The sequence below is a fragment of the Xiphophorus hellerii genome, chromosome 12 (genome assembly GCF_003331165.1).
Source record: "Xiphophorus hellerii strain 12219 chromosome 12, Xiphophorus_hellerii-4.1, whole genome shotgun sequence".
Taxonomy (NCBI): Eukaryota; Metazoa; Chordata; class Actinopteri; order Cyprinodontiformes; family Poeciliidae; genus Xiphophorus; species Xiphophorus hellerii.
In genome coordinates this window covers 14,732,699-14,758,671 of record NC_045683.1, presented here as the reverse complement: position 1 = coordinate 14,758,671, position 25,973 = coordinate 14,732,699, and the positions used below count along the sequence as shown (strand labels likewise).

Below are 25,973 nucleotides of genomic sequence, written 5' to 3'. Positions count from 1 at the left end.
CACATATGCACAAATAAAGAAACTTTACGCTTTTTGCTTTCTACACTACTGATGATTGGCAATTTTTCATTCTGGGCTTTCAACATATTATGTTGGTCCTTTTTTCTCAGTGGAAGCAAGCAGAGTGGTCTCCCTATCAAACTGCATTCCAGCTCAGAATACAAAGAGTTAAATTAATATTACATAGACAAAGACAAGGCGGGGAGGTAAAAGAGGCTTTTTCTAAACTAATCTTAACCTCTTCAGCGAATCAGGAAATCTTTGAGGGAGGTTGAGTAACACAAGCATCTGTGACGGAGAAAGAAGAAATGAGAGAAATGTCAGTGTGTGAATAGGGCATGAAGAGTTGCAGGAAATTAAAGTGATACGGGCTCTGTATTAGTTTCCCATGTAAAAAAAAAAGATATAGAAAAATTCTCTTGTCCTACATGAATAATAGATTATCTTCCTACATCATATGACATGGATATACGTGAGTCGGTGTCTCTCTGTGTACCAAAACACAGAAAGAAACTCAGATTACACACACAGAACAAGAGGTCATGAAGTAAATGGCCCATAACCCTTGGCCCAGAAACAAAGATGGTAGAAAACCTGACTGCACGCAAACTTCTGCAACATTAAAGAAAAAATGCATCAGGAAATGTTTTTATGGTCATGTACATACCAGTCTGTAATATGATACAGCATGAAGATTACATGCAGGACTATAAGAAGACAGAGAGCGAACGAAAGCCTGTGCTTCAAACTACGTTTGTAATCTAATATCAAACCTACAACACCTGACAATACATCCCTTGAACTTTTTTTTTTGTTGTATTTTTTAACATATAGCCAAGCAAACATCAGTTTATTTCATTGTCATTTTATGTGAAAAAACATTATAAAGTCAAGTATAATTCTGAAGTGGGAGAGAAAAAGATGCTTGTTTTTTGTCATGAATATGTATTGTGCTGCTTCGGAGCCATACAGTATATGCAGTATAAAGTATTTCTATCAAATTTGCATGATAGCAGACTGAATTTTTGTAAGTTGTTTACTCTCTTTCAAATTAGGTGAAAATCACCTCTGCCTCAGATTTTAAAAACGAATTTAGCTCTGGGTTTTAACTTGGTCATGAATATGCTATGATTTAAACTATTTCATTGCACCTCTGCATGTATGTTTAGACGTCTGCCTTAAAGGTGAAGCTCCACCTCATCTCAGGTCCTCTGCAGTCCTTTAAAGTTCAACATGCGCTGCATGACGATTTTAGTCATATTCAGCTCCAGCTCAAACTGTACAAACCAGAGGTGTGACCAAGTCACTGTGTTGCAAGTCTCAAGTAAGTCTCAAGTCTTTGTCCTCAAGTCCGAGTCAAGTCTCAAGTAAAGACAGGCAAAAGTCGAGTCAAGTCTCAAGTCAGGAACCTTTAATTTCAAGTCATTTCGAGTCGTTTTTATTTTATTTTTTTTTTATAATTTGCAATTATACAAAAAATTCAAATAATAGACCATTTGTACGTTTTAAAATATGTATTTATCTCAAATGATAGAACATGTGTAGCTGAACACAAAGTATAAAAAACATTTTTAAATTGGACCACTTTATTGCCCAGTTCTGTTAAACTTGATATTCAATAAAAAAAGACGAAAATGCTGACATTTCCACAGCACAATACAAAGAACCATAACAGCAGTTTTTTCCTCTTTTCTCTGACCTGTCAAAACAATATATTGTCAATATAATTTTCCAACGTAGATGTCTTCAAATACACCAACCATCCTTAGATGATACTAGACCCGGCTCATCATCATGATGGGACAGAGAGACTCTGTTCCCTGTGTTCAGGTCCAGAATCTGCTTTCTGTTCCGGAGCCCCGCTCACTATCCACCGGCTTCCTGAGCTAACACGGTGCACATTATTTGTGGAGGCATTTGAAGGACCGGATTTATGGTAAATCATCACCAATTTAACCCGGAGTACACATGCTAACACGAAGTTAGCTAAAGTCAACTATCTTACAGCAAAAGAAAAGTGCCACCTACCGATCTTTGTGAAGCTTCAAATGCCGGACAAAGTTGGACGTCGTGGCATCTCCATCCGATATTCTCTTCTTGCATGTTTTACAAGTTGCAGTTCGTTTTTTAGTCGAAAGTTCATAACCTACGTAGCCAAAAGAAATTACTCGCGGAAGCATATTCGAGCGGTTATTTCGTATTTCGTTCCCTGAGCTCTGTAGCTTTGCCGCGGTTTTTTAAACGTCCAAATCCTGTTAATTTGATTGGTTGTGCTGCAGCTACGTACACATACATACATAAGGAGAGAGGAAAAACATAGTGATGGTCTGCGCATATTGATACGGAATGAGTGAAATTAATTAATGACGCCACTTTATAAATAATGTGTTTTAAATTTTAAGACTTTGAGTAAAAAATATCAAGTCTTTTCAAGTAAACAGCTTCAAGTCGAGTCAAGTCCCAAGTCAATGGCATGAAAGTCAAAGTCAAGTCCGAGTCTTTGAGCATTTTTTCAAGTCAAGTCTCAAGTCGTGATTTTAACGACTCGAGTCTGACTCGAGTCCAAGTCATGTGACTCGAGTCCCCACCTCTGGTACAAACTAATAATTAAATAATTCACAGCTCACAAATCATGTTCTCACACCATACAACTCGATCCTTGGATGCAACCTGACTGCTCACAATGTATGCGCATTAATGGCACATTGAAGCCTTTAATCCAGACCTATGAGGAAGAAGAAATGTAGAAGAAGAGACTCTTCAACAAAAAACAAAAGTTCCTCCTTGCCAAATCTTGCCTTTCTGCGTGGAAAAACGGCAACCTAATTTCACTACAGTTGTCTATATGCTTTTACTGCAGTTGTTTTATGCTAATGTTAGAAAGATGAGTAAACCTTAAAGTAATGTGCAACCAGAAATGCTTGGGGGGAAAAATATTTTATGTGCCTTTGTAGACATCTGAAGTTCATAAACTTTAATATTTAAATTTCTGTCTTTTGTACTGACTTGTGTACTTTCAAGAAAGCAACATTCAATTATAATATTAGTATATCATATTGCTGGTTATTTTGACACAACAAAATGTGCAAAGGTTCAAGGTGAATGAATATTTTTGCTAAGCACTAGATATAGGAAGTGTGATTTTGGCTTCCTGCTTAATTCCAGGATGTTGAAACCAACAATTTCTCTCCAATTTTCAGCTTTGTAGATTACACAGAATGCTTCTATAAGCATGGATTTACAGCTGGTCAAATAAGGAACACATTTTGTTTCAACAAAGATCCTGTTCACTGCTTGTCTGTGCTTGATCATTGAAGAGCATCAAATAACCCCAATAAAATAATCATGAATCACTGCACGGAGCTGGTCATAATAATGCTGGATCCAGGGCTGCTTGCTGCCGCCGAGACTTTCCTGTGAGGCAGAAACGTCTATAAGCAACCTAACACGCTCTCACTCACTGAACTCAAAGTTGATTTAATTCCCAGGCCAAAAAGCCACAATATTACGCTGTTAGTCATTCAGTCTGAGCACATTCAGGTTCTTGGACAGATAAAAAAGCAATCAACAACCTCTAACTCAGAAACATGGTGGCTCATTTACATGTGAGAAAGAAACATTATTGGACGAGTTTGGTGTTTCTGATGGATGGGATACAGTCAAGTAAGTGTGCTGCATTCGTATGGATGTGAATATTTTACTGAGCATTGGTACTTGCTGCAGCGTGATTTTGATTGATGCCTCCTCCTTGTTTAATATACAGTAAGAGCAAAATAAAGTAGCTTCCATGTAATGGCTGACTGGGTGATTGATAACTGACTCCCAAACTGACACCATTAAACTTTCTTAGCGAGTGCATGTCTTAATATGGTAAACAATCAAGGACATGTTCTCGTGCTGCAGCGCAGACAGAGTGCAATGTACGGACAAAATAATTATGTGTAATTATATATTTAAATGGCGAGGCTGTGGCAGATTGTCAGCTTATAAACCGGTGCTCAGACAGCTCGTCTGCCGTGGTGTCTGAATTTATGAAAGGCGGAATAAAAAAATGAAAAGAGGGAAAGGTGATTTGTAGATAGAGACAGCATGAGTGAAGAGCATTGATTATTTATAGGACAAGCATAATATTAAACCAAAGTTGTAAACCACCCCATCTTACTTTAAACTTTGCTTTTCTCTCAGCAGTTCTACGGGGTTTCTCTCAACATTTTAATATTTCAACATTTTGGTTCTTTTTCTGCTATTTTTCTGGCAGATTCTTTGCACTTAAAATTTTGGATCATGGTGAGGATTTAAGAAATAACATAACACTTGACACAGGATCTGAAAGATTGATTGTTCTTGAAATTATTATATGCCATTGATCCACTTGTCAACCAGATTGTGTTTTATTTATCAAAGATTCAAGCAAAGAAGTGGAACAAATACTGTTGCTGTGTTTACAGTCAAAAAACCAGATTAATTTCACAAAATATCTAACATAGTTTTTGCAGTTTATTAATCCTCTCTGATGAGTCGTGTTGGTTGCTTTTTTCACTTTTCGCTTTCTTCTTACATATATATTTTCTAATTTTGTAGACGTGGACTGAGTTAGATTGCAATCTCAAATAAAAAACTGCATCAAGTTGCTGAAAGAAACGGACAACAGCCTGTATTGCAAATCATTAAGTGATGTTTGAAGGTTTGCTATAACATCACATAGGACTTCATAAGAAATTTAGTAAAGTGTGTGTCAGTTACTCACACAATGATGTTAAACTTTTTAAAAAATCTGTTTCTGGGTGCCGAGACTCCTGCTTCTCTCCCAAAACAATTAAAAAGATTGACATTTTGATTGTAAAAGGCGCTGTAGCAGAACAAAAAGCAGACGGAGCACCTTTAAGACTGGGACTTGTTTCTGGGACTTGTGAGGATTAAACAAAAGTCACATCAACTACCAGAAAAAATAATTCTATAATTTAATTAGGAAAACTGCGTAAGAGTTTTCTTTAGTTTTTATTCAAAAAGTCTGGTTTTGATTGACACTCTTTTTTATATAGAGCAATCAGACAATTTTCAGCTTCACCTACCTTACTGGTGATCAAATGATTCTTAGCTCAAAAATCTGTACTTACTTTACTAGTGAATGCAAAACAAGGTTGTTAAAAGTGGGAGTCAGACTCAGAGTTCCAAAACGATTAAAACTGTTTTAAATTAAGTCAGTGGAGGAACAAAGACAAAAGGAAGTTGTAATTTTGCAGTTTGGTGGTCTGGGAGTGCTATTTAAGTTCACGCAGCGCATCAATAAGCGCCGGCCTTGGGGACATTGTCGAATGGGCATAGAAGTGCATTCCTCTGAAGCCCACTTAATGCCCACCAATCTCTAACAGCCGTGACCTTTCTGCTCAGAATGCATTAAAAGGCAGGCAGCAGGAAATGTAACTAAAAGAAGCAAGTCACGTCTTTTACACCAGGAAAAATGAGCAAGAAGTAATATAATATATTGTAACTCAACCTTTCACCTACATGATGTAGGTGAAAATATTACATGAAAATATTAGCAGCAATGTCTCATTTATATTTTAATCTATGGACAAGAAATTAATTTCATTGCATCTAAACAAAAAGCAACCCTAATTTTAAAAATGTAATAAAATATATCAACAATACTTTTCTAGTGGAGTAAAAGTTCAGATATCAATAACAGGTACTGTTACACTTTTTGGTTAAACGGATTTTACTGGCACCTTTCTTGTGACCACCTTTTAGTCTCATTCTGAGGAAAGTTCGCTCCACTCCTCACTTCATTTGTGAGTAGTCTGAGGAGTTTTTTCCAGTCACCCCATTTCATCAAAACATCAAGACGAGGTTTTTGATTCACCACAGGACTCCTTTCTTTTAATGCTCAACCAGTTCTTGGTGGATTTAATGCTACGGTATATTTTGGGTCATTGTTATGTGGTAGGTTCCAGTTCTGCTTCTGCTTTATTTTTATTTTATAGATGTGCCCAATGTCCTTCATTTACACTGTCAAACTCAATGTAATTTAATAGAAGTGAGCTGGTTGAGAATCCTGAAGAAAAGCTTTCCCAAACCATGGCACTTCCAGCTCTATGCTTCACAGTTGGTTTGATTTCATTATCTTAGTATACTTTGTTCTGATCTGGACTAATCTGTCAAAAGAACATTATTCCAAAAATCTTGGTCTACACGCTCTCTTGTCTTGTTTTTTAAACAGAAAATGTTTACTTTATGTCCAACTTCTGTCAAAGGTAAACTTGTGCAGTCTCATGTACTTTCACATTATCAGGAACAAGATCCCCTGTAGGTCCTATGACTACTGTCTTTAATTTATTGGAGACTTCATTCAACTTCTTTCGGTCTGCTCACAGGGTGAAATTGTTTGGACAACCACACCTGGGCATGTAAGGCAGTTTTTGAAAATGCTCTCCACCTCTTTTGTATAGAGAAATGGCTGATTTAAAATTATTTAGATCTTTTTTACACACCTATTAACTGCCATAGTTTTCTTTCCAAATGCAACAGAAAGGTATGATTTTTCACTCTCACTTAAGCTGTCAGAAAGCAAAAAAAACCTAATTGTTTGAGGCTTAAAGCTGACAGACCTTTATCAAAAGTAAGGTTGCTCCAATAATGTCAACTTGATATGATACATATGTAAGAGGTTTTAGCAATTTTAGTCAGGTGAAATATGAGGGAATCCTAATTAATTCCTCTCCAGAAATTGCCTGATTAATGTATTTTATTTCAAAAATGATTTTTTTTTTTCTTCAAGATTATTGAACTTCACATAAACGTACACATAAATGTAGCTTTTTCAAGCTGTCAGTGGGAACTCCGGCTCTAGAGATTTTTCAGGTGAAAATTTGGTAGAGCAAGCTGGCTAAGCTGAAGCTGAGCTGGCAGGCAGCATCAGCAGGTGGTTTCAGTTATAAACTGGAAGAAAACAGGAAGTCCAAGAAAAGAAAAGAAAAGATCTGTGGGTTTTCATGAGGAGGATCTGAGCCAGGATGATGAGTCAGAAGAGGGAGAGAGAAAAAAAATACTGCATGTGCAAGCAGGAGGCATAGAGGAGAGGAAGCTGGAGGGGAAGGAGAATGGAAGAGGGAGGAAGGGTGGTCCTGTCACAGGTCATGTATTGTTAATGCAAAATTCTTCACCATTCAGATCCTGTTTCACTGCGGACCTGCACAGAGAGGAAGAACTGCCTTGATGGGGAGGCTGATGGGCAGATACGTGTTACAGAAGGATGCTTCCTGGGATGCCACTCAATTTCATCCTGGAAGTCAGCGGTTTTAGCTGTAATCCCACCTTACCTCTTACAGAGAAACCCTTGATAGGGACGACTTTGTCATGATAGCAGAGGAAATGGAGGTGGACATAGATTCTAAAAACGGCACCAGTGCCATATGAAGGATTATATCTCGGAAGGATGTGTATCTTTTTCAGTAATATAAGATTATCTCCTGTAAGTTGCTCAATATTTTGAATATATTGCAAGTATCAGATATCACTCCTTAATATTGATCTGGCAATAATTTCACCTTCAACTACACTCTCACTAACTAATTAGGAACCAAAAATCTTTTTAGACCAAATTTCTTTTAAAAAACTCATCATGACTTTAAGTTTATTTTCCATTGACCAGTTTTTTAATCAGGACACTCCAGTCTTTTTCTGCACATTTTGAATGGTCACAAAAACAAAATCTCACAATGAGTATTCAGAGATGCAATATCTGCTTTCTGACAGATGATTACATATGTCAAGAAGATGAGAGAGCAGAATAAGAAACACTGATAAAGAAGATAAAGATTTAACCCAGAACAGGATCATTTCTGTGCTATTTCCTAAATTCCTATACTGAAGCAGAAATACAGTATTTGCTCCTGTTTCTGCTTAAAAGGCATGCTGTGGTACTGTAAAATGCATGTAAGAAAGTAATTTCATGATTACCTTGACAGCAACGAGTATCTTCTCCTGGTCAGGTGAAAGGTTGTAGCACTCAGCCAGGAAAACTTTTCCAAAAGCTCCTTCTCCCAGTTCTCTCTTCAGCACGATGTTGTGTCGCTTAATGTGCTGGACAACTAGACAATATGAGACAGACAAGAGACACAATGTAAAAAACATGAACATAAGGCAAGTTTTGCTTATTGCTGAGGCATCCAGATTTTTTAAATCAGGTTTTGTGATGTTTATGACTGAGAAGAAAAGATATTTGACAGATTTACATATTGAAAAATGTCAAAACCAGAAGTTTGCATATGAACAACAAGTCCGTTTATTGTTTTGTTGATTGTTGTACGAATTGTACAACAATCAACAGTGTGTTGAAGCCTACACTGTTTCCACAAGGTAGGGAGCTAGAATTAATCCAAAACATTCTAATATGTTAGAGCAATGAGAGTTCCTTTCACTGGAACTAATGGGCCGAGTCTGACTGCTGAAAAACAGCCTCACACACTCAACTTTACTCTTGAAACGATGCATTCAGGCAAGTACTGTTCTCCTATCAACCACCAAACCCACACTTATTTCTTAGATTGCCAGGCAGAGAGGTATGATTCATTATTTGACTGCCCTGGACTCCAGTGGAGACATCCTTTGCAAAACAACGTCTAATGCTTTGCATTGGACTTGGGGATTTAAGCCATGAAAATTAATTTTATGAAGTCCTTTTTGCATTGTACCTCAGCTAATCTGCAGGCACCAGGAAGTGAAGGTTTGTAACTCCTGACTCTACTGAAAATGTTCAAACTCTGTGCACCAACATTCAGCGAATGGCGAATTGAAATGGCCGACCATTTTCTTTTTGGCAAAGTGATTGCTTACAAATGATTGCTTTCAATCATTCGTAATACCACTAAAAATTGACTGGAATATTTAGCAGTGAGGTACTTTATGGCCAGACTTAGACTGAATGACGATGTCACGCTTCAATTCCCCAAATACCTGAGAGCAATTCATTCTTTCACAAATCTTCGTAGAAACAGTCTGTAGGCCTGAAAGGCACTGAGTTTTACATACCTAAAACCATGAAGATTATTTAAAAAGCTGAATTTAATAGTTTGTTGAGTTTAATTTTGGCAGCATAATGTATATAAAAAGTAAAACCCCACAGTTTAAAGGGCATTTTTGCTCTTCTTACCATGGCTTTTATAGTTTCCCGTATTTCAGTTTTGGTAGCTATTTTAGATAATAAATTGCATTTGTTCAAATCTACCTTTCTAATCTGCAAGGGGAAAAACAATCAGAAGAGCAATACTGTACTGTTTAGTAGTTTTAAACTACTTGTAATTTTTTTTTTTGGACTTGCACTAAATTGTTCTAGTTTTTTAGACTTTTATGATCAGCACTTGTGCCTGAAAAATTACAGCATATTGTCTAAAGGAAAAAAAAATGACAATGGAGACAAATTGTAACAAGTAAGTGTCAGATACAACAAGTATAAGTAGTTACTTCAAGAAACAGTACAAAGTTTAGAATATCAGGAATAGATACATCATCCTTAAGTTGATTGTTTATGTTTTGCCTTGTTTTTAGCAAAGAGCTATTTAAAAGCTATATTGTACGGTGGTTTTATCTTTGGTATTTTTCAATGTTTAGACTAAAAATAGGAACAAATTAAGTATAAGTTGTTGCAGTGCAGGACAATGTTGCCCCATTTCTCTTGTTTTTGTTCTATACCACACAAAGAGAAAAGATAATAAATCCCTAGAGAGAGGAATTTGACCTTGACTTTTTTATACTGCATTTTCTTTCTGTATTAAATAGTAATGATAAGGCATGATGACTGTTATATAAGGTGCTGCTATTACCCTGTAATTAGTATGAAAACAAAGTAAGAACAGCTGGTAGCTGTAAATGAGCTTTCAGTGTTGTTTCTCTGTCGCTACATTCATTTAAAAAACTTCAAATATTTTTTGATGTCTTGTTGTTTCCTCCATGTTCCCCAAAGTGCTTAAAACCTACAAATTATTACTAATTGGTCATTTTTTCACAATTTTTTTTTTTTTTTCAGTGAAAACACATGATTTGAAAATCCTTCTTGCACCACATGTGGTTTTTGTCACAATAAATAAAAAAAAGCAACATTTTCCAATCCTTGCGAATTGTTTTTTTTTTTATTTTAAGCTTGGGTTTCAGCCTGCAAGTTTCTAAGAGAAATAGTAAAATTGTGAAAAGTAATCAGTAGTTTTGGTATTTATCTGTTCAGATGTACCATATACATTGTGGCTCTGTTTTGCTTAATGCATGTAATCTCCTCCTGCTTCCAGCTCACCCACAGTTGGCTCAGAGGGAGCAACACTGTTTTCTGTTGCTAAGGAATTTGTGACTCTATGTCAGCTGATTTCAAGAAAATTTGGCTTTTCACCGTAATTTTGACTCAATGTCTTAAGTTTCGGGATGATTAACACTGTGTTATCCTTACTTAGACTTCATTAACCCCTAGCTTTTATGGCCCAGATGTCGACGCATAAGAAAACATGAGCGTGGGAACGCCCTGAAACACACACATCAACACATGAAGGAGGATAAAGGAGATTTATGCATGATGAGATTAGGAGGCATATTTAAAGAAAAGCTGTCCGCTCAGAATATCACATTAAAGCCCAGCTAGTTCCTGAGAATCAGTTGCATTGATCCACACAGTAAACTGGCGATGTTAACCATAACAGTGTCATACAGATAGAAACAGAACAAAAGTGTTATTATATATTTAATACTCTAGAATAACAACATCAGTTTCAGACTACACAGTATTCCTTTCTTGTGATATTTTCACCAGAAAGATCAGGCTGTTATCAAAACCGTTATTATGGATGTCATTTGACCCAGATACACAGCCGGCCTCGTCTTCTCGCCGACCTATTTGATGTCAAAAAGAACACATTTAAAAAATGGACTTTATGAAAGGAGGACATTGTTTAAGACTGATTGCATATGTCCAGCACCTTGCCTGCTCCATCGCTATTCTGCCATGTAGCAATTTAACAATGCCTCAGGCGGTGAGTTCAAGGTATAAAAAATCGCTTTGATAAAAAGTTGATGTCATATTTTTAAGCCCATGACCTGATTATGATTTATAGAAGATAATATTTTCTGCTGTATATTATTCCTTCTGAAAGTGAAATGATATTACAAATAATAAATCTTGTTTGTGTTATTTGCATTCCTTTAAAACATTTGACAAAGCATCTCTGCTTAACCTAGTTTGCATCTGTGTTTGCAACAAAACAGAAAATCAGAAGAGGAGGGAACTTTTTCTCCCCAACTGGATAAAATATCTGTTTAATTTGTGACCCAAATCAAATGCAACATTAAACTGAGCTTTCACTTATACTTTGGTCATAGTGAGAATTTCTACTGAAATGAAAAATATGTTATTAATTACAGAGGGCGCAAATGCAGTAGCAACTGCAGAAATGTGCTAAACAAATAAACTTGACCTGATTTGACTTGGTTTAACTCCCGCTATCTATGTTTGTTTTTATTTATTTTTTGGTGGCTGGGGGAAGGAAGGGATCTTCTGTAGCTGTCTGTGTTGCAGCTAAGTTTAAACAGCTCCTCTGACTGAAAACTATTATTTGCTAAATTAAAGATTTGTGAAGGCAAATTATGAGGAGTCCACTGCAATTCTCTATGTAGATATTGCTATCAGGAAAATATGACTGACACACAGCAAGAAAGGCACCAAAGAACAGGAAGCTCATTCTGTATACATAAGCATAAATGCACGTCTTTTAAAATATTTACTTTACTTTTAAATGTTCCTATTAATGATCACCAAATGATCCATGTGTTTGCTGAAAACAATCAGCATGCTTCTTTGTGACAAGTTAGAAAGAAAAGACAAAGCCACAGATTTTTGTGGTTTCAAACAGCAACAGAGAAATTATTTATTATCACTTAAGTGTACATAATGTGTACAAAGGTTGATGCAATTTTGTGCTTTCTCAGTTTTGGTTGTAAAATAGCCCAAAGTCGCTTCAGAACTGTAGGAAAATTTTTGGTAACACTTTATTTGACGGGGTGTGCACAAGACTGACCTAATACTGTCATAAACATGACTTAACATCTGTCATGAACATGAAGGAGTCCTCATCAATGTTTATGACTGTTGTCATGAAGTGTCATTCTGTAAACAATGACACTTTAATGCAAAATTTACACTTTTAATGGACTTTTAATCAAATTTTTAGTGCAACTTTGCATTAACAGTGTCATTATTTACCGTATGACACTTAATGACAACAGCTGTAAACTTTCATGAAGACTCCTTCATGTTCATGACAGTTGTTATGTCAGTCTTATGCACACCCCTTCAATAAAGTGTTAACAAATTTTCCACTGATTGGAAAGAACCAACATCCCCATTATTGCCTAGAAAAGATAGGTTGTGAAATTAGTCCATTAGTAAAAAAAATATAAAACAAAGCTACATATGTTTGGCTACATAAATGTGGATTTTTAAAAAAACTATTTCTTCATCATCCATTGGATTCAAAACTCCAATCAAGGAATCCACAGTACAATGTTTTCTATTTTGTACCTAATGAGTTTTTCAGAAACACGTTCAGAAGTGTGTTTCTGATCGTGTTTTCCCTACTGTGAAGGAAAAAGCAGATCATGGAAATTTTCTGCAGAACAATATGCAACCGGATTCAGTTATGACATTTGGGTATCTACTTAATACATCAGAATATCTAAATAATAATAGAATTAATATGTTATGCAAATGGCTAAGCACAGATTTTCTAGGTGCAAAACAATATCAAAAGGAAATGGTGATTTCAAACAGGAAAGCGGCTAATTGGTCTGGCTCCAGTCTAAAACAATAACTTCCTGGAATCATGTTAGTATTTATGGTTTATCTTTGGTTTCATCAATATCTACGGAAAGAGAACCAATTATCTTTTCTACATTCCTACATTCTGCAAGAATGTAGATGTTTCAGTGTGCAAAAAGGTCATGGGCATGCACTGGTGTGATTTTTTTAATCTTCTTTTAGTCTTCGTCTCAGGAACTGCGGCAGCAGTCACAAATTAGTTACAATTCTCCATGCAACAGCAGAATACAATGAACCCATGTTCCCTAAAAGACAGCTACCCACTATTTAACCATCTAATTACCTCACCACACCATTTCTTACTGTGGCTGTAAGCATTTGTCCATGAAAGTGCCTTGCACCACTTCTCCTTAATTAACATCTTCAAATAGCAAATAAATTGATGTGTACAGACCAATGCTTCCTCTGTCTCCTTTATTTTCTTTTGGCGTGAAGCCCTGTTGGCTCTCTCAGCGTTTTTACAGTGGATTCTGTTTTTATTGCACAAGTCATGTGTCAGTGTAATTATTATTATCCATTCATAAAAGAAGGACATATAATTAAATGTAATTTCTGTACCTGGCAATTTAAGGTTTTTGTTTTACTGTTATGACAGCAATGACAGCTGCTTGTTAAACCTCTGCTCTGGAACGTATATGATGTGCAGTCGACCACATTTAATGCATTTCACATAAATGATATCTAGCATTAAAAATGAGTTATTTATTGTATTTACCTTCATTTAATGTTCCTCAATCTGTTCTTAAATTTACTCCTCTTTGCTCAGCAGTTCTCATCAGCATTCAAATTGTTTTAAAAGCAAAGGGAATGAATGTTCCCCAACTACTTTCTCCAACATCTTTAGCATGGACAGCTCTAAATGTCTTTATAAACTCCTAAGACATCCAACTTGATCAACATCTTCTAAGCACCTAAAACATTAATTGTAGCCTGTTCGCCGTCTGTCCTTTTCTTTACTCCTTTTCTTTACTCCTGATTGTCTCATCTGTCCAAAATACTTTTTATGGTGACATAAAACAACTTCAGCAGCTTGGAAATAGTGTGTCTCTTTGCTGGAACCAGGCAGTCCAACAGGTCAGATGAAACGATGTTTGACAGATGGTTAGTGAGAAGAAATCCAGCTATGCCAACTCTTCCCTGATATAATTTGCGCTGATCTTCTGTCTCTGGTTTTCCTCTGCATTTTTCTATAAGTGAGCCACCACATGCCCTCTTACTACGAGGCGTAACTAATTGTGACCTACATTTTTTGACGTGCAAGTGCACGAGGAAGTGTGCTTGTAAATGGGTGTTTTTGAACACTGTACTCTTCTGTTGACATATGAATAACATTTTCCAGAAGTACGGTAAACCGTGGTTGAAACAAAATATGAACCTTGAGATTTGACTGGATAATAATGATGGAACAACTGTGTGATTTAATACATGAGTCAGAGAGAGGAACATTGCTCTCTCAATCCAGGGCCAACACTCAAGACCTTGTCTGAGCTTGTTTGTAAAGTCTGATTTGTACAACAAAAAAAACTTTAGATATTAGTTGGCATAGCTGGATTTCTTCTCACTAACCATCTGTCAAATATCGTTTCATCTGACCTGTTGGACTGCCTGGTTCCAGCAAAGATACACTTTTCATTCATATACTTTAGCTTTTTGTTTCTAATGTCTGTTCTGTCATGTGCATTTTTTACAAGCAGTGGTTTGTCATTTGTGACACAAAATCCCCCAATGGGGTTAGTGCTGCTTTGCACCTCATTACTTTTGCATAAGGGAATTTTATTCCCAAGTTATATTTTGTAGCTTTTCTAATTCACATTGAACTTTATTGACCACAAATAACAGACCCCCTGTCTTAAGTTTACATAAAACCTAATGTAAATCACAGTAACGTGAAGAATATTGTACTTTGCATGAACCAGTTTTACACTAGCTACTACACAAAACATATTGCCTGCTGAGCTTATCTCCACATCACCCCACTTTCAAAAGCCTAAATAGCTTTTTAAAAACCTTGTTGTTTAAAATTACTGAATAGTGTTTATGCTGAAACCGTATATAAAGTTTGAAAGATAGAAAAATCATCTACTTCATCATGAAGATGTCAATAAAATGAGCAGCTTCTTAGCATGGCTTGTGGAGCATAAATAAGGAAACAATTATTTTTTTCAGAAAGCTAGTGTACATGGCCAAGAAGAGTCACCTATGTCTTGTTAAAACCAGTAATTCAGTTTTCCCAATTTTATTTTGTATAATTTGTCTTTTATTGATTCATTGGCAGTTTTATAATCTGGGCTGAGCCAAGATTTTTACGCTTGTATAAGTTTCTAATTTAACTGCTAAGTCCAGCAAACTGACTGTACAACACTAACCACCAGTGTTGTACTCTCTTTCAAAAATATACATTTTATAAAAGCAGTGGTTCCCAAAGTGTGAAGCACAGTGCCATTGCAGTGAGAGAGGGGGGAAGCGCAGGAAGCAGTATGGATGAAAAAAAACAAACAAAAAGAAAACAGTTACACAAAAGTGTGTCACTGTAAAGATGGTTTGTAATGTATTTTGTTGCAACCTGAAGTGTGAAATGAACTTCAGTGGAGTTTGAAAACAAAATATGTGTATAGGTTTATGTCTGGTAGAACAATGTGTGTGCCCAGTTGATTTTTTTTTCTTTTTTGGGGAGGATTTTATTGTAATCCACAGGGGGGCCCTGAAAATAACCACTGTATAAAAGGAATATAAACACATCCCTTTATTCTGAGCATATGCACCACTTAGTTAATTTAATAGTTTAAACCATGAAGGTTACTTAGAATTAGTTTTCTTTTACTAAATATTTTAACATTTTACAGTAAAACTAATGTCCGTAAACACAAGACTAGGTTGCTTATTAGTGACTCAAACTGGTTACATCTAATTAAAAATGCTTTTTTATTCATTGTTACTAATGATGAATAATGATAATGTCTGTCGTAGTATCTTTCAAAAAAAAAAAAATTAAGGCTTAAAGACCTCTTGAATGTGAAAGCATCCTGTAAAATTGAATGTAAAATTAATTTCCTCCACGAAAAAATGACATATTGAAGTAATTTTGACAAGGTTAATAAACACTGGAACGTTCAAATGACAAAAATTTGACCATCCGTAAAGAACTCCATTTTGTGACTCACACCAAGCAGCAATCAAAAAGACCTTCAGCCTTTATTCACGCCATAGTGTCTCTAAACTGCACAGTAAATTAACTATAAACTGAGTGTATGTAAAGATTAAACCGGTCAATCATTACCACAGCAAATTGTGCCTTCACAAACCTGCACGCTTTACAGTAACGGCTTCCTAATGCATCTATTATGGTTTCCAACAATCATGCCTCCTCTAATGTTACTATTGTTAATGAGGTGTTCATTTCTGAAGAAAACTGCACAACTGAACACATCTAACGTTTCCCGTGATTAAGCATGGATCCATCATCTCTGCACAGTAATTGTTGCTTCTCTGCTGCCAGGAACAGATCTCTGCAATCATTTAAGTAGCAACGCATACCCACTACTGAAGAGACAAGCTGGTTAAAGCCATGATTAAAGAGCAACCAAGAGCCACTTTGACAAACTGTCTCCATCAAAGCCAATTGTACCTGTCTCTAAAGGCCCCATTGCCAAATAATCGCTCAGATACAGGCTGTATTTAAATCATATTGCTTGAATGTGACTCAAAGAGGGACACAGAGCAATGATTGTAATGACTGCGATCTTTTTCAAAAATACAAAGAAAAGGACCTACACAGACACCATAGTATGCTATTGATTAGCATTGATACAGAGAACTATCATTCTTGTCTTTCAGATGTAAATCCTAGCAAGCTGCTCAGTTATATAGCTGGACCAAAGAGGTCAACCCGGAGTCTATCATTAGTATACCTTCTAACATACCTATCCTCCAAAAAAAGCACACGCACACGCACACGCACACCCCCACACACAGACAAATGCAAATCTATTATTTATTGCTACACAAGGCCAAACCCTGAAGAGGCTTTTATTACTCGCCAATAATCATAATGTCATATTGATGGAGCAGGTCAATATTCCTGCGTGTTCTCTGTTTGTCTGTTGCTTTGTTCCTTCTGTTCTCCTTGAGTTTTTCTTTCCTTCTTCATTTCATTGTATTTTAATCTCCTTTTCTTTTCTCCTTCTCTTTCTTTATTCCATTGCTATTTATGATGTAAACATTTTGTTCTACTGATTTGAAAAGATTTCCTTGTGGTAACTTCTTCAGCTCTTCTAAGCTGCATTAATAGATTCTGAGCTGGTGGTGCATGTTTGTCCACCAGACAAAGTTTCTGTAAATTTTGCAAATACCAACTCAAAGGTCAGTGTCTGGCAGAACCAAAGTGTTTGCATGGCCGCCAATGTATCCCATATCTATACTTACTAATTGGTTCCAACTTCAGTAGTTGTGCATGTGCAGGTTTACTTACAAGTGTCAGTCTTCAACAGGCTGTTGGTGCTCCTAAAATACTGAGGGTTTTCTATCACAGGGATCTTGGTCATGCCAATGATGACAGCATCAGGACCCATTTCTGAGGAAGAGGGAGTGTTGCTGCCATTGGAGACATGATGAAGAGGAGAAGCTGAGTCGTCATCATTGCTGATCACTGAAGACGGTCCTGAGGAAGCAAAAATAAATCACACTGTCAGACTGTAAAATGAAACCACCTCATAGTATTAGAGCTGCGTTGGGTTGGGGGGGTTGGAGGCTTTGCTGCTCACACAGATTGAGGTCCACAACTAAAGATTGATGCTAAAAATTAAGCATTTCCTGAAAGATCCATCCATCCATCCATCCATCCACCCATCCATCCATCCATCCATCCATCCATCCACCCACCCACCCATCATTGGAGCAGCAGGTAGCGTTGTGCAAATATCTATTCTTTTTTAACCACTATCACATTTTGGAAAAAACAAACAAACAAAAAAACCCAAATATTTCTAATAGATTTACAGAACATATTTTACATTCAGGAGGTTTGATGTATGCTATGTAAACTTCTAAAATCTCCAACCTTCTTCCTGATTGTTCAAATCAGTCGTAAATGTTTCTCTGATTTTGAATGTAGGTATGGCTCACATCAATCCTGTTTTTTCAGGTTCTGTTCATAATTTGAGTTGGAGATATTGGTATCCTCCCTAACAATTCATTGTACAACTTGTTAAAAAATATATTGCTTTACATCTTGGATGAAACAATGCGGCCACTCCTCTTTGCACAACCTCACAAGATTCTTCAGATTGCCCGGCTCTCTCTTCTCCACAGCTCACCTGTGACAACCAAGTTACAACCCATTTTCCCTTTGCTGGTCGAGTAAACCTTTTTTTTAACTCTTGACATTTCAAAGTGATCTTCATCTTATTCACTCTAACATGGTTCTCTGGACAATTAGAAGAGAAACATGCCAATGACGTTACAAACCTTTATGTGTACTCAAAAGCAGCCATGAAGTGCTTGTCCACATATTCAGCATTTGTTTTAGTGTTTGTTGAAAAAAGCTCAAACTTAGCCTCATGTGACCCAAGCACACAGTCCCATTTAAAGTCTCAGTAGAGGTTTGCAATATGATATTGTTTACCTTTGTATTTCTCACATAACTCCTAACAAACAGTTTGCATAAATGTGGTTTAATTGTTGTTATGGAGGCAGAATGATCTCGAGGAGGTTCTCTATGTGTGCTTGAAAAAAATCTTCTTCACCATCCAGCTTCCTGTGTGTGACGGCAAAATAAATAATGTCCTTGTTCAGCCTAGTGGCCAGTGCCTAAAACAAGAAGTTCTTAGAAACTATGGTCAACTTAAAAAAGTGAAACACAATGTAAGACAATGCTGAGGTACGTGTACACTCGCCCACTTATTAAATGCACAAATGTGCTCATATGAAAATGTAGTTTTTTTCTTTTTTTTGTTCAAAATACTACTTCACCTTAAGGTTTTTTATACACCTTCTTTAGCAGTGTTTATAATAAATGGTTAATATGAAGCAAAGCTGAGCAAATACTTAAATATTTCATTATCAGCTGTTACATTTAAACCTACAAAAATGTAGACTCTGAAATATTGATGTTAAAGTCAAAGAAAGGCAGCAGACAGTTTAAAAAAAAGGAAATTATCCCATTGCAAATATGGGCAAAAAAGACCTTTCACTGTAAATGAAAATGAATGCATCTACTTATGCAAATTGTTTTGAAAAAATGCAAAAGGAAAACATTAGGTGACAAAGAAAATATGAAAGGTGGGATGGCACCAAAGCCCAAACCTGTTAGAGGAAAAGGGTTTGTTTTGGCAGCACAACGGAGGCTGATATTAGCTTTTAATTAAGGAAATGAATACAGTGTCTGAAGTTTGTCAGCAACTATAAACCCTTGTGACACCACTGCTAATTTTCTGAAAATATAAGAGCAGGAATAAGCAAACTCAAACCCTTTATTGCAAACAGACTGCATCATTAAAGTGTAGTTACATTTTGCAGATGCATCTATTCTCAATTTTGGGCTTGTTTCCACCACCTTTAACTCCTGGAAAGTCACTTAAAAATGTGCTATCTGATTGTGCAGTTTTGTTCACTGAAACAATACAAGTTACACTAATGTGTTTGTGCATCAGTTTTACACAGGCAATAAAATGTGGATCTACAGTGAAAATCCCCCAATGCCCTCCAGTAAAACAATGAAGTGGCTGCTCACATGGTAAGAGGAGAAATGTATCTGTAAGAGTTCAGAACGCTAATGAAAATTTGTGATTTTCATTGTGTTAATTATCCACAGTTTAAATAGAACTGTAACACCTCCTACAACTTTCAATCCATAGTTTATTTATTTTAAAAACCATATAGAGATTCCACAGGCACCTTTTAGTGGCATCACTAATGATTGATGTAAAACGAGAATTAGTGATCCTTAACTTTCTTGGGTAAAGCTGTGTAAATACATTATCTAAACACTGCTTTTCAGTGTCTGTCTCTTCAGTAAACCAATAAAAATGAGTGAGTGAGTCTGCGTCATGCTTCCAGCTCTGTACTGTTGTCCAAGTCTTGTGAGCAGAGAGTGGGGAGACGGTCCAAATGGTCTTAAAATTTTTGCAACTCACTGTATAATGAAAAACACACACAAACATAATGGAAGTGAGCTCAGTGCCGTAGACATCTACTAGATAGAAAACCTCAACCAAAAGAACAGAAAAAGTGTCCAGTGACTTCAGATCTATTTCCCAAAACATGAAGCACAGTAGACGTTTTCCCTCTCATGTGTAGTTGGCTCCGTTGTATCATAATAATACTTCACATTGTTCATTTCCTCTGTCCCTGGCCTCATATCAGGCTCTAGTGCTGTTGACAGGGCTGGATTGAGAGAGTGGAGCTGAGAGATTGTGTTTGTGTGTGAATCTATAGCACCCTGTGTGTGTGTGTGTGTGGGTGTGGGTGTGTGGGTGTGTGTGTGCGCGGGGGTGGGTGTGTGTGTGTGTTGGTGACTCATGAGGGGAGAGACGAGGCCTTGAGAGAGAGAGAGAGAGAGAGACAAAGAATGAAAGCAAGAGCACAATAGTTTGTTTTTCTGTGTAGGGAGGTTTCAAGCATGTGTGTGCTGTTAAACTGTGTGTTGGCTGTGAAGTCTGGCACCATCACCTGAGTCCAACACCAAAATTTGTAATTTAATCTCCTATTTGCTTGTGTTATTTAAAAGTACTGTTTAAACAGATAATTACGGGGCATTATGCCTTTGACAAAAATACAAAAATGGTTTGAAAACATTTCCTGCACATCCAAAGCATCCATGTCTTTTTATACATGGAAGAAAACTAAAGTAATAAAATCAACAATATTAAAATGCACAACAATTTTATTGCAGCATGACTTAGCAATGTTAAATTCATTTTCATGTCCAATGCACTATTTCACATCGACATAAATTAGCATACTAGTTAAAAATGGTTCTCAGGAAGCGATTGTCATGAGGTGTTGATCAACCAATCAAAGACAAACTTGGGTTGAAGTTGGAGCCATTTCTGGTTAAGTAGCCGGTAAAAAACACTTTTCAAAGTAAGAACTCTTAAACTAGCTCATTACGGTCAGAATTTGTTTTGAAAAGGTCAAAAGCAAAAAGGGAGCCTGGAGAAGAGAAGTTTTTGTAGGTGAAAGGTCAAATCTGAGGTGTTTGAAATGTTAGGTTGTCTAATAGCCTCAGAGACGTAGCATATACAAAACCGGTAAATGGCCCAGAGAGTCTATGTTATCGCAAATATGTTTTAAGAGATTATCCATCTTAACCAGAAACAAAAATGCTTTTTACATTTTTCTGGAGAAAGATACCTGTCTGTAAAAGCTTTGAACAACTTTAATATGATTTGTGGAAATGCTCAAAAGCTAAACAGATTTTATATTTTTATAGGAAGAAGCCAGAATGTTTAATTTACAACAGATATGATGAAGAGTAGTTTCACTAGAATATTAGTTTCCCAAACGCCATTAAAACAACAAAATGTGAAAAATTCAATTTGTCACAGTTCCTCCAAATTTTCTCACTGGGGAACATTAATAACTCTAATCCATCTCAACATAAGGAAGAAAACAACATGATGGAGACAGGAGTGCAGGTTATTGTCTGTCAGCTTGTGCGTGTGTTTGTGCTGGGAGGGGCTGCAGATCATTACCACAGAGAGGTCCCAGGGTCAGATCGTTATAAATACCGTTAAGCTCAGAGCTGACAGGAGCCTGTGTGCATCTGGAGACAGAGAGAGGTGGCCCAGCCTCCTCTGGGAGTTACGGTGTAAAAGGGGGATGAAAAGATGTGAAGAAGAGAGGCAGGGAGAGATGGTAAGCAGACACAAAGGCATAAGAGGGGTCAGGTCATGACCCTACACCGTTAATAGACATGGAACTGGTGTTTAAACTGGTGGAGAATGGAGGCCTGCACAGCTGTCAATAAACTATGATGTCTAGTGTTCAAAATGCAGGTCACAGCTCAGATGTGGGTGGCAGGGAAATGAGCTCTGAAGCTGCCAGAGGCTTTATGTCATTGTTTTCAGATCAGCAAGTGTAGTAAAAACAGGTAAAAGCTCTGCTTTGTAGAATGACTGATGTATAGTCAAAGGGATGCTTGAGAGATTGTGGTTTTAAAAAGTGATCCTTCAACCTCTACCAATAATAACACTTGAAAACAGTGGTGAAACATCATTATGAGCCTTTGCCCTTCTGAAAGGGACCACAAAAAGTCCCATTCAAAGATTAATCTGGTGGTAGACAGGGCAGATCCATGAGCAAACAGATGGGGCCTCAGTAACACTTGGTTGGTTTAAACCTGAGTTTGACTGTAGATAGCCTTCTGTGAAAGAAGACAAAGGATATATAGATGCTGAAGATTGAATCTCTATAAATGCTTTCACCTGCTAGTCAGATATCAATTTGCACATCAATGTCACAAAGATGTTGGTCAGTTTAAAGATATTTTTTCATCCTCACAATGAAGAAAGGGGGTGTCACATAACATTTTTATATACATTTTCATTTCAACAAGGGAATAGCGTGATGTGGGATGCTAACTTGTGAAAGCAGCTTTACAGATTCATGTAAAATTTGTGTTTCTAAAAATCCCCACATAGCTGGGCATATTGTGGAAACTCATATTGTGAGCCACACAGACTCAGCACATACTGTCCGCGTAGTTCAGTCTTCATACTCGAGCGTACCGATTGCCTAAAATTCTCTCGTGACAAACTCCTTTATTTCCTACAATCCTAATGGGTGCTAGCAAGTTTGATGAGGTAATTGGGTGCGTAGCCCTGTTTTTTTCTCTATCAGGGAATCCTCAACACACCCGTCAGCGCGTGACACTAAGTGGAAGTCACGCTGCGCACCCAGTCTCAAGACTGGGTCTCAAGTCTCAAGACTCTTAACTTTATCAGCTTGGTGTCACATGTACAACAATTCGATGCAAATATTGTTTTCCACCAAGCAGTTTACTGTGCAACACTTAGTACGTGTACATGGTCATAAAAAATTATATTTGCAGACGTTCGCTTTGAGTCAGCCTCAAGAACACAGGGACATCAGTGGAGTGAATTTCCACCACACCTGATCTGTCTTTACCTGTTTGAACTCAGTCAGGTAGTCCTACAATTTATTTATATGGTATCTTTAAGTGAAAAGGTGCCTTTATGTTATGTACAGCAGGGACACAAAGGGGTACAATCAGGGATTTTGGAGACAGTAGATTGATTTTCTTGACACTGAATATCTTGTTAGAGATTTTTTTTGTCATTGTTTTGATTTAACTAAATATTCAATTCAGGGTCTCTAAGGAATCTCAATCATAGCTTACAAGACATATATCCATATTTTTATGTTTGGTGTTTAGAGTCTCAAATATGATTGACTGAAAGAGAGGAAAAAGAAACATCCCTTATACACATTATAGTCTGAATTACTGCCAAAAAGAAACTGTCCTCAAAACACAGACATTTCTATTGCAGTTTCTGTCATTTTTTATGTTTCTTTTTTCTTTAAAAACCAACAATGATTAGAGTTGTGTTTAACTGATTGAATCAATTAAACATGAGATGGTGGTTGGAGCTCTTAGGCTATATACAGCACACTCTCTCCTATGGTAATATTATGCTTCCAGAGTTGTTGAATCTAATTTGTCTTCTCATTTACATTTTCATAGTAGTACAAAGCTGTTCAAACAATCTCAAGAGTTTTACGCCTCGTGGAAGAGTGGGGTAGAGTGGAACTCAGGAGCTCACTTTGCCCATCAAAACCAGTATCAATATAAACACAAACTAAAAGCAAAGGAAAATCATGTTTGGTTGATTTCTTTTTCTTTGTTGTCACAGTTTTCTTTGCAATGGATTTCAAGCTGCTGGAAACTGGGTTTGATTAACCTTAAACATTTGCAGGAAAATATTTTTCTGTTAGTGGAGCTGTAGAGTTGAATGTGTGACTTATCAAATCCTTTCTGCAATGCCAAACAGCTTCTTCTGCAATTTGGTCTGTTCGGTATTTGTTCCTTAGATTGACTGAAGTTTGGAGTCAACAAATATTGGGAATTTAACAGTTTGTTCATTTAAGAGAAAACAATAGTTGTGGGTGGGAGAACCATTTGAAAGCACAACAATCTGGCACCTCCTGTTAATATTGGTCACCAGCTTGAACTCACATTTTTGTGGGATGGCATCTCATTCTTGATCCAGCAACCAGAGAGGCTTTTTAAAAAAAATAATTAAATGCTATTTATAGAAAAATTAACAGACTTCCAGTAGCATGAAGTTTGTTATCAAGAAACTTTTGAAACAAACATAAATTTCCTTTCTAATAGTAGCTTACCAATAGAACAGTAATGATTTATTGATAGAATAAGGTTATGTTTTGACTTGATTTGACGCAGCTACCTTGATGGCTTCAGAAAATGAAACTTAAAAAGATTAAAAAGGGGTTAGTCGGGTTTTTCCACCGTGTTTTAATTGTTCATGTGGTTTTCTCCTAGACCAGTTTCATGTCTGGTTAAACATCTGTTTCTGTCAAATAAACAACAGGTGCTCTTCAATCCAATCATTTGCGGCTCTTGAAGTATGGTGCTGTTAAATTAAAGACGTTTCCTGGGGTGCAGATACTTAGTTAAACTGACCAGATGTGGTCTGTGGTAATAAAGTAGCTGTCAACAAACCAAGGCTGAGAGACAAAACACAAAATAAAACACAAAAAAGTCCAGTTTTGAAAGAGCTGGTATGAAAATTATGAGACATTTTAAAGCATTTGAACAAAAAGCAAGATGAGCATTAGTCTGTTTAGACAGGGTAAAGGGAAGCCGGGAATTAAATCACCTATTCAGCCAAAACGCAACCCTGAAGCATTCTGCAGGAATTCAGAGTTATTGCATTAGCTGCAGGAGAAATGGGTTTGACAGAGCAGAAAGAGCTGCTGCACACTGTTATACAATTCTAAATATGACAGTGTGGACTGTCATACTAAGTAGATTTTTTACATTGCTACTGTGGCACAGCTTGGTTGAGTGTGCCCTGGGGTTCAGGTCTTACGTGAAGCTGAAGTTTTATGGCAGGAACCCACGCTGGAGTCGAGATAAAATGATGATGGTCAGGGATTGCATTGATCTCTCTTTGTGTCTTTGGGTACACTCCAGACAAACAGAAGCCATACACCTGTGTGTTGCCAGGGGCGATAAATATAAGGAGGATATTATAAGAGTTAAGCTACCTGAGCTTGTCAGTCTATCTGTTAACACAATTTGGTTGCCACAAGCTCAGAATACAAATTGTAAAAAGATGAGAAAATATTTCATGATTTGAGACTTTTTATAATCCTTGACAGCAGAAAACCGGCTAAAATATGGTTTTCAGGTATTCCTTTCTGATAACCTAGATTTCAGGTTCATTTGGGGAAATAAAAACCGACTGAACAGGAAGTTGTTCATCTTTTAAAGCCGTCTGTACCAAGACCATTAGGCATATTTGTAGTCTTAATCTTGACAGTCTAAGGGCCAGGAGAGCTTTTCTGTAACCAGATAAAGAGTTCATATGATCAGAATGAATTATAACAAATGTAAAAGCCAACAAGGTATTTCTTTTCCTTCAGAGTTTCTCTGTAACAAATGTTTAATCCCAGCAGGCAGAAGTCAGCACAGCCGTCACTTAAATAGTTCAGGGCCGGGACTGGCGTGCTGACACAGTTGACCCTCAAGGCCATTGTTCGCAATCTGTGTGTGCAAACCAACACACGCTCATGCACGACTAGTAACATGAACCCCACGGTCTCTTTACTGTGCTGTCACCCTGCGGAGCACAGGAAGTAATCAATTGATCCAGGAGGAAGAGGAATGGAGGGATGGAGCGGAGACAGACGGGAGAGGAGAGCATGCAAGGAAGTTTAATGAGTGAGGTAAGAGGAGCTGCAGACTGACCACAGAGTGTTTGGTTAAAGACATAAAAATACACAGGAGCAAACGACTCTGTGTAGTGTCTGCCTTCTCTGCTGTATAAAATGATGCATTAATGTACACGGACAGTGCTTTGCTTTCAAAGCACAGGGGTTATTCCTTTTATGTACTATGTATTTTATGCTTATTTGT

At 37.0% G+C, this 25,973-nt stretch overlaps 1 protein-coding gene across 4 annotated transcripts in view; it reads right to left on the bottom strand.

The window, feature by feature from the left end:
• The window catches only part of ntrk2a (neurotrophic tyrosine kinase, receptor, type 2a), a 98,145-nt gene that overhangs the window by 15,676 nt on the left and 56,496 nt on the right, over nucleotides 1–25,973 (bottom strand). For all 4 annotated transcript variants that reach the window (XM_032577773.1, XM_032577770.1, XM_032577774.1 and 1 more), the window contains 2 exons: nucleotides 17,322–17,510; nucleotides 7,960–8,090 (listed from right to left, as the gene is read on the bottom strand). In XM_032577773.1, the coding sequence (XP_032433664.1) occupies nucleotides 7,960–8,090; nucleotides 17,322–17,510 (320 nt within the window). The remainder of the gene's footprint in view (nucleotides 1–7,959; nucleotides 8,091–17,321; nucleotides 17,511–25,973) is intronic.